This window comes from Epinephelus lanceolatus, chromosome 3 (assembly GCF_041903045.1).
Source record: "Epinephelus lanceolatus isolate andai-2023 chromosome 3, ASM4190304v1, whole genome shotgun sequence".
NCBI lineage: Eukaryota > Metazoa > Chordata > Actinopteri > Perciformes > Serranidae > Epinephelus > Epinephelus lanceolatus.
Window position 1 is genome coordinate 3,912,405 of NC_135736.1, and position 10,257 is coordinate 3,922,661.

The window sequence follows — 10,257 nt, forward strand, 5'->3', positions numbered from 1 at the left end:
GCTGGACAACTGCCTGGAGGACTTACACAATGACAAGTGTGTGCTTGTGTGTGTGCATGTGCCTGTGTGTGTGTGTGTGTGTGTGTGTGTGTGTGTGTTTGACTGGACAGCTGCCAAGACATAGAATGAAAGGCCCAAACAAACACGTTTTGTTAAAACAAGTATGAATTTATTCTTTCCTTATGCTGCATCATTCAATAACCTCACTGTCATGACCACTGAAGAGCACCCGGGCTCAGTCTGACCTCCTCCACAAGACTCAATGATAGAGTTAGAGCAGCAAGGTAACAGTGAATATTTTCTGAAATCATTCTTCATCAAGAACTGCAGTGACAGAAAATCACAAAGAGGCAGTTGTGTCTCTGTAACTCTTGGAATCAGAGAGAGAAAAAAACTGTGTGAGGTTGTTTCTGTTAAAGCAAGGCTAACTGGCTTTGTGAGTGGATCTGCGTGTGTGTGTGTGTGTGTATGTGTGTGTGTGTGTGTGTGTGTGTGTATGTGTGTGTGCCTCTGTAACATTACCTCCTACTCTTTCACTCCTACTACATCTCGGCCTTGCCCTCTTTACCTCTATCAGGGCGAGGGACCCTCTCCTTACATCCCATCTCTGGCCTTGAGAGATGGAGGAAGCTTTAGGAGAAATGATGGGCATATAAGGGATAGAAGAAATGGAGTTACTATACATCAGCACACCTACAGTATCTTGATTCCTACAAGGCAGTGTGGAAAGCCGCTTTCAAGAGGGAGGGACTAATAAACACTGCTGAGGGAGAGAATGGATGCCTATATTTGGTAACTTCCTCCTCCCTTTTTTCACACAGCTTCCGCTGCTGGCTCAGAACATTTCTTCTCCTTATATTTGCTGTCTCAGCATTACTAAATTCATTGTCAGTTTGACTATTAAGCCCACTCTTCTATCACTTCACATCATGTCCATCCGTCTATCTGCATGTCAATGTGTCAGTCTTACTTTGTCTCCTGCTCTCTGCGGCTCTGACAGTCACCAAATTCTCTCATTGCTCTCTTTGTGTATCTACAAATCAGCCAATTCGAACCTTGTCTGTCCATCTGGCATCGCCCACCGATGAATCAGTGGAGTGACAAACCTACTGACGTATTTGTCTTTTGCAGAGGTGCCAGCTTGTGAATCCATTCATTCTCATCTATCCACACACACACACAAACCGACAGACAGATGTCCATCTCAGCCAGTGCCATTCTAAGCGCCTCTGTCTGTGACATCAGGTCCATGTGGTTTGTCCTTTCAGTCCACTTTAGTCACGGTTTAGTCACACAACAGCAATCTGCTACTTTTTTGTTGCAATTTAGATTTTGTTGTCATTTGTTTCATCCCACATTTGCTTTCAACACAAAATGACCACATGGAGAACCTTTGATTCCTTTTTTTGTTAGTAATGATAAGACAAGCATGATTCAGGAAATATTCAGTGTATTTTTTTTATCAAGATCTTCTGCATCAAAGTCAACAATCTTCACACAGTATATCAATATGTCACAGAAAGACATCCAAAAACCAAAATCTCTGGCTTCCTGACAGGAAGCATTCTTTCCCAGTGGTTGTCTCAAACGACACCACGTTGACAGAAAATGGTGTGAGTCAAATGGATGGAACAACCACTGATCAGTGGATTTATTACTTTTCTTCTGCAGGTTGTTGCTTCTACTGTCAGCACTATCCCTCTCAGTGTCTCACTCTATTCTCACTGCCTCTTTTCTTATTGCTGCATGAACACCTTCCCCCTCCTTCCTCCTTTTTACTCTTCCTCTTTCTAATCCTGTTTCGTTGAAATTCCCCTCCCCTCCTTTCCTCTTCTTGTCTCTTTCCTTACCACCCGTCCTTTTCCGTTGATGTCCCTGCACTGCACTGTCTTTCTCTTTTCCTCCCAGCTTCACAGTATATTGTCTTATAGTAAACTATCAGCCTTACTGTGCTCTGTCCTGTAGAAACTCTCTCTCCTGGATCAAGATGAAAGTGATTGCACTGGACCACACATATCAGATATCACAAAAATATATACCTATTTACATGACACTTTAAGTGGTTACAGTGATGTCATTACTGTGCACTGATTCTAACAGTAACTGTAGTATTCGTAGCAGCCAGTTAATTGGGTGCAGTAATAGTAATAGTAGTTATAACTAAGTTGAGGTGACAAAATTGACAACATCATTCACAACTGCTATCAAATTGCACTGATATTAGTGATGGACTCAGCCCTCATCGCCCTGATTGCAGGGAATCATAACGTGACACCATACAGGTGAGACACAGAAAGCCATACCTGTAGAGTATTGTAGATGTATATAACTTTAGCTGAAGAACTCTTATCAGCTCTGAAAAGTATTAAGCCCTGTAGGTGGTAGATTCAGAATCTAACCGTCCCCCCATCTCCCTCGCTGGGCCTTGAGGATTGGCTTACAGCAAAGCGGGCAAAGGGGGTGTAGAGTCTAACAGGTATCCTCACAGCCTTATAACAGGCTGGAAGGGAAAAGGGTGTTGTACTAAGAGTCAGATTCAGCCAAATATCAGGTGGAGATTGAGGCAGAGGCTGAAAACAGAAAGGGCTTGTAGGGTGAGGAGAGACGGCGAGGTGGATGAGGGAGAAGAGGAAGATGGAGGCAGGTCGAATTCAGGTGGACATTCGAGCTCGAAGCATCGCAGGGTGACACCCGAGTCTTCGTTGCCGTAGTTTGCCCAGTACTCTTCTGCATCAAGTTTGGGCAGCGCCAGCTCCTCCTCTCCCAACTCGTACTTGACTACTGAGGTGGTTGTGGATGGGCCTTTCCCATACAAACCAGCTTTGACAGTCTCTGAGGCTTTCTCAAACACACCTTTCGTGGATGACTGGGGCTTGTTCTTGTGGAACCACCATCGGGTTTTGGTGCTGAAGGTGGTGGTGGTGGAGCCGGCAATGGAGCCAGGGTCAGGCAGGGGGCAGAGGGCAAAGTCCATCTCGCGAAGGAAGCGGAGGTCCTGGTTGCGGCGGGTGGAAGGGGAGGCGCAGATAACCTCAGATGAAGAGACACGGGCCTCACGGAACCACTCCCACAGGGGGCGGGCCTCGCAGCCACAGGACCAAGGATTGGCGTTGAGGCGGAGGAACTCGATGCCCTGCGTGTCCCTCAGGGTCTGACTGGGCAGCTCAGCCAGGGAGTTGTTAAAGAGAAAGAGCATGGTCAGGCGGCCGAGGTCACGAAAGGCGCGGCGGTTCACCTGCCTGATGCGGTTGTCGTGGAGGAGAAGACGGTCAAGGTTGACCAGGCCGCGGAACACATTCTCTGAGAGAGTGCGAATACGGTTGCCATGCAGGAAAAGCTGGCTCAGGTTAATGAGGTCAGAAAAAATGTCATCCTGCAGGAAGTGAAGATTATTCTCCTGAGGAGGTAAAGAAAGGAAGGGTTAGCATGAAACGAGCAGACACACTGGGAATTGTAATATTTGTAAATGAACATTTGTGATGCTGTGTGTTTGTGTGGGTGGCTGCATGTGTATGTGTATAACTGTGTGTCAGTTATCTGCATGCAGTAGATGTATCTTCACCGCCCCTACCTGCAGGTAGAGGAACTGCAGGCTGTAAAGCTTGTGGAAGATGTCATGGGGCAGGGCAGTGAGCCGGCAGCGGTGCATGTGGAGGCTCTGGAGTTTCTCAAGGCCGCGGAAGGCTCCCCCCTCCAGCCTGTGGAGGCTGGGGTTATCCCCCAAGTCCAACTCCTCCAAGTCCCTCAGCTCACTAAAGGCCCCAGCTTCTATCCACGTGATGTTGTTAGAGAACAGCCACAGGACCTGAATGAATTGAAGGTGATTATACTTGTCAGTGCATATTACTGAACTTTAAATGTGAAAAATATTACAAAAACATGAACTCTTCTACTCCTAAAAACTCTTCTCCTTCCCATCTTTTAAATACTATTTTCCACACTATTTCTTACCTGAGTCCCGAAGCCAAAAGAGCCAACTCTAAGCTCCGTGATCCGGTTATTCTGGAGGAAAACGCGCTGCGATTCATAGGGCACTCCGACCGGGACGGCGGTGAAGTTCTGCGCCTGGCAGCTAACAGTCATGGGGCTCGGGTAGCACACGCACAGGTGCGGGCACGCCGATGCCGGACTTGGCTTGCCGAGGACCAGCCACACCACCAGCCAGAGAGAGAGACCGCCTGGAGGAGAGCGGGAAGAGAGGGAGGTTAGCGGGAGCTGTCCGTGGTGCTGATATCATCAGTTACTACACGTTACATCATACTGAGCCAAAACTATTGAAAATTTGCATTATTTCAGTTGTGATTCTATCTAGAATAACAGGAAGCACACTTTGCAGCTTTATATTTGTACAATAAGTTAAGTTTACGCATCAGTACTGCGCCTTTACGCACAGCATGGTCGGGAAAGTGTCAAAATATGTCAAAATATCTTTGCGTTAACACAAAGTTCGTCCTATATTCCACTTGAAAATTCTGCAGTCTGACTATTATAAGTCATAAAATAAGTAATAGTCTGACAGAACTACCGGGTTTCCTTTAAAATTTGTATCATCCATCCAATATATATTTGTCGATTTTTCATGCAATATTTCAAAGTACATCAAGCTTACTTAGATTAAAAACTAAAAAAGAATATGTTGCACAAGTAAAAGAAAACAGAACAGTTCTATGTCCGTTCTGTTCATGTATCCAAAACCAAAGACGGAGACAAACTTACTTTTGCAGTTGCGCATGATGGAGCATCGTCGGCTCCGAGAAATCGAAGAGGTGTCCATTCTGAACCAAAGCCCAAAGCGAGTTAGCCTGAGAGGGCGAAGTAAAGCCTGCTATCTCCGCTGATGCCCTGGTTCCCGAGTCGGAGCGACTGAGAGTGTGCCGGTTGATGGCTACCAGTGTCCCATATATACTCAAGCATCCCGTAATTGCCTACGGCAGTGGGCACCGAGGAATCTCCTACGTCACCGATCCGGGGTCATGAATGAGTGAGGGCGGCAAGAAACGGAAAGGGGAGGGGCCGACCGTAGGGGATTCTCTTGGAGAGTTTGTACGCGCGTAAAGCCTGGTTGGAGAGGAGACGTGCGCTCAGACTCTGAGAGGAGGAGACTTTCTCGACGCACATAGGAACAAGGGGGAGGGAGGACTAGAGAGTGAAAGTAGAAACAGTGAAGGGAGGGGGGGCAAGGCACGGTGCCCGGTAATGATGACTGGGCTCTGTGGAGGAGCGGAGAACGGGTAGGAGAAGAGCGCACAGCTCGTTTCCTGGCTGGCTCTCTCAGAGACCGTTATGGTCTGCTTCCGGCGCACTGCAGCCAGACAGAAAAATACAGAAAAGGGCCTAGATAGTGCTGCCTTAGGAAAGGAGGATGCCCCCGAAATATGATTCAGCATCAAGGGAGAATTCTGCATCACTCAAAACAACCGTGATATTTGTTGCTGGAGGTGAAATACGACATGCTCCAGTCATGTTGTATGTACTTTTATAGCTCCTGACATAATTTCACTGATGATGGAGATAAAAGTGGCTGAACAAGGAGTGGACAGACAGAAGTGTACTTTTTTACTACTATTCAAGTACATTTGGGTCACTTTGACTCGTGAAGTGAGACTGGGACTTGCAAATGTAATTCCTCTCAGTTCTTATGGCGTATTTCTCTGTTTGTATTGCACAAGTTCAAATATTGTTAATTAGGTTCATCAGTGGGGGGAGAGGGGGCTACTAATGAAGCCAGAAAACAGAAAGGCAGCAAAACAGGTGCCTTAGCATATCACTTCAACTCTTCAACATAGTTTACTACTTGAATAGACTGAGTGAAGCCCCTGGACAGTGTGATGTAAAGCAATACAACAGACCTGCAATGTTAAAGGGATGGTTTCTGTTTTTTGAAGTGGAGTTGTATGAGGGACTTATCCATAGTCAATGTGTTACATACAGTAGATGGCAGTCGGCACGCCCCCCAGATGGGGGGAGGAAGGTTGGAGTACCAGCAAGGAAGCTAAGCAATGTACTGCTGTGGAGGAGTCAGCAATAAAAACATATTTTAGTCACTTTAAATATCAGCTGAGGTGTATGCTATATTGACAGTATTTTCATAGCAAAACCTTTCCATCAGACAGCGATTTCCAAAATGGAACTGAAGCTGTTTTATTGCTCCATATCGCTTCATTGAGAAAAACAGTGACTTAAAGGGGAACTAATGTTTTTTCAACCTGGGCCCTATTTTCCGATCTACTTTTGTCTAAATGAGTGATAGGATGTTCAATATTTGACATTTCTCCAGTACGAAGCTCGGGCTGACCTGCCTGCAGCCCGTGAGCGTGCGCTATGTTAAATAATAGGGCATTCAGACAGAGTCAAACAACATCAAAATACGTCCACTAAAAGTGCATTTTTTTCACACAGATAGGCTCGGATTGTTAGTATAATTATCCAACAACATAACTGAAAGGAGAAATGAACGTCTGTCTTTACCTTTAGCTGGATTCGGATATGTTCCTCTGCTTGTTGCTGCTCCCTCTCTCTCTCTTTGTCCGGCTCTGCATCCTTGTAAGTCCGTGTACTCCGTGTTCAAATAAATACGGGAGGTCATCAAATTCAAATAGCTCATCCAGATCCAGTTGGTCAAAATTCAGACATGTTTGTTGTGGCAAGTCAAAACATTCACTCAGAGAGTGAAAGTCTGGCTCTGAAATCTCATGTCTCGTGAGATTCTTCTTCTTCTTCTTTGGTGTTTTACAACAGTTGGTCTCGCGAGATTTGAGTTGTTGCAGGAAGTTACCGCTGGAGTGACCTTACAAATGCCAGGAGTTACTCTGTTTGGAGTAGTCATGGCTGAATTTTTTTAACAAAAGTAGATCAGAAAATAGGGCCCAGGTTGAAAAAAATATTAGTTCCCGAACACAGGAGCTGCTGATCCTCAATTAGTTATGTTTTTTATGTTTGTTTGGTTTGTGTTGATGTGTGACTTTGGTAGTGGTAAGTTTGAGTTTACCGAAGTCACACAATTATGCAAACTAACTAACTGATCAAAGAGGCTGCAGACCATCAGCTCCCATGTTTAGTGAGTCTGAGTTATTGTTTTTTTCAATGGAGTCAGATGGCTTTGAAGAGAGCATCAATGTGGAGCTGAAGCCATTATTAGCTTCCCCGCTGAAACAACCTGTCTGACAAAAAGGTAAAGCACTGAAAATATTCTCAATATAGCGTACACTTAATCTGTCATAGATTTTTCTTAGGTGCGACTTTTTTAGGTTGGTAAAATATGTTTATTTGCAGACCACTCCTCAGCAGTACATTGCTTAGCTTCCATCTGGGCACTCCAGCCAAGCCTCCAAATTGTGGACGTACTGACAGAAATCCACTGTCTGTAATACACTGACTATGGACGAGTACCTCATACAATCCCACTTCAAAAATTCTGAACTATCCCTTTAACTACCTCTCTGAAACTCTTACCTGTGCTGACACTGAAAAATGTTTATTAGGTTTGAGGCTTGGTGTGTGCTGGATGCTCAAAGGTGTTTCTATCTTTTTATCAAATTCGCTGAATAAATCAGTTGAAGAAAGACTGACATTTGTATAAACAATAGTGGAAGCTTTCTGAGGCCCCTCTCACCCCTTAAAGGTCCAGTGTGTAAGATTTAGGGCACTGTATTGGCAGAATGGTTAATGGTAAATGGACCTGCATTTGTATAGTGCCTTTCTACTCTTCTGACCACTCACAGTGCTTTTTACACTACGAGTCACATTCACCTATTCACACACACATTCATTCATTGGTGGCCCGGGCTACCCCACAAGGTGCCACCTGCTACTCAGTTTTAACACACTGACACACCGATGGAACAGCCACCGGGAGCAAATTGGGGTTCAGTATCTTGCTCACAGATACTTCAACATGCGAAGTGGAGGAGCTGAGGATCAAAGACTGATCCTTCAATTAGTGGACAACCCGCTCTACCTCTGAGCCACAGCCGCCCAGCAATGGAATATAATACAGTATAATAAGTATGTTTTCTTTAGAGTATAATCACTGGAAAATGAAAACTGTGTTTTCTTTACCTTAAAAGGAGCTGTTTATATTTACATAGGGAGTGGGTCCTCATTTATGGAGATTAGTATGTTGCCCCGCCATGTTTCTATAATAGCCCTGAACAGACAAACCAAACACTGGCTCTAGATAGGGCCATTCAGGTTTTTGTGTCTGCCAGTGTGGTTAGAAGCCCCTCTGCAACGAGCAGCATTGGAGTTACACTGATTTGTAATATGAAACTTTTGCTTTATTCAGTATTTAGTTTTAAGCACCTGGGCCATTTGTTTTGGAGAGGAAGAGACCTCTGTGGATAATTCAGCTCCCTGTAAAAACCTCCATGTAACAATGAATACTAGGTATGCACAATGTTGGATTTTTGCTGATATTTGATATGCCGATATATAACAACTTATTTGGCTGATAACCACTACCAATATTGATATATACATTAACCACATAATTTTAGTGATCATCAAGTCTCTTCTGTCATGGAATTAACATCATATTATGCATGCATACTCTTATCCTGAAGGTCCACCAGCAGATGGAGACATGAATAGAATGTGTTTTAATGTATGTAATATTCACTGATTGTGCAAAATAAGAGAAAGTTTGTTGGCCAATTCTGATTCTAAAGCCAATATCAGCCGATGACGATGATGTACTGTTCTATCAGCATGTTGGCCAATACCGATGATGTGCTGATACTGTTGTGCTTCCCCAATAAAATCTGAAGGAATTCTGGCCGAGTAGTTGGTAGTTCGTAGTTAGTTGGTTGCAATCTACAATCATCACCACTAGACGCCAGAAAATCCCATTAAATTTTATACATATCACCTTTAAAGGCATAAAATTGTTCGCACTAGGATTCATCTCAAAATCCAACGAGAGCTGAGTGAGTGACTGATTATACTGCTGGAGCACCAATATACACTGTCATGTCTTTCCCAGAGAAAAGGAAATCAGGGTTCCAAAAGAGAAAGGAAAGAAAGCAAACTGACTTTGTAAAAGAAAATTGCATGATAGAGACATGAATCAAGAGAGGAAGGGCAGGGGGCCCCTGCTACAGTAGGGTGTAAAGTGTAGAACACACTCTGAAAAAGCTCAAGAGTTTAATGCAGGCTTTCAAAATGACATTAACTTTAAGGTCTCTTTGTTTTGAACTTGTTTGCTGTCCTGTTTAGCCTTAATTGTTGCATTTTATTAGTGTAACTTTATACAAGAAATTCATAGAAATGATGAGCAAAATAACCTTCACAATAACCATTACAGCCATGTAAGCAGCACTGGAAGAGGTAGGACCTAACCTTGGAGACTAATCCCAGTCTCTTTTGTGTGTCTGACATTGATAATAAATGTAGATTGCTGCTCAGACTGAAAGGCATGAGGAGGTAGACAACAGAAGCGCATCCATTCATAGTAACACACAGGCGGCTCAACAGATGAGTATACAACGGAAGAAACAGTCACATGTAAGGGTGTATGCATGGCCACACACATGCACACGCACTAACATCCACACAGTGTGCACACACACACACACACACACACACACACACATGTGTATACACAAGCTTCATTCTGCACAAAGCCAAGTGAGCCACAGGCATCATAAACAAATGAGTAATTGAGGGGATCCATTACACGTTGTGTTTTGCTGTTCACACCTCCTGCTCTGTCCTTATCAGGACTTGTGGACGAGCTTTTGTGCCCACTGGCCATCCGGGACCAACACCTCACAGGCCTCCCCTTCACACACACCCACAGTACCAGCTGTGCAAGTGTGTGTGTCTATCTTTACACGTGCATTTGTATGCCTCTCTGCTGAGGCACAACTTTGTCTAAATGCCACCACAGAGTGTCAGTCAATCAGTGTTGTGCCAGTCACCCACACAGCAGGTTTGTGTTTCTGTGTAGGCACTGTCTCCTCAATGAGTGTGATGATGGCTATATGTTGTTTGTGTAATCCCCACACAGAGACAAACTGAGGCTTCCCCGACCCACACCCTCTCCTGCACATCTGCCAGCCCTTTTCTCTGTCCATCTGCACGTCTGTCTTTATCTGTCCCTCTGTCTGCATCCCGCTGTACCTCACTTTATTCTCCGTGGCCAGCTTTGATCCACTGTTAGCTACAAACAGAGCAGTGCGTCACTGCACAGACCAGCACAGCATGTTGTTATCATTCTGTGTGTGGTGTGAGACACCCTGAAATAAACTGACTGCATTT

The 10,257-nt window shown here is 44.6% G+C and overlaps 1 protein-coding gene across 1 annotated transcript; it reads right to left on the reverse strand.

Moving 5' to 3' along the window:
- Positions 1 to 1,433: 1,433 nt before the first annotated feature.
- Positions 1,434 to 4,914, reverse strand: rtn4rl2a (reticulon 4 receptor-like 2 a). Its single transcript, XM_033623331.2, is given in 5 exon segments — positions 1,434 to 3,397; positions 3,572 to 3,805; positions 3,952 to 4,178; positions 4,717 to 4,824; positions 4,827 to 4,914. Coding segments are annotated over 5 exon segments (1,518 nt in total). The 3' UTR covers positions 1,434 to 2,536.
- Between the last annotated feature and the right edge of the window lie 5,343 nt (positions 4,915 to 10,257).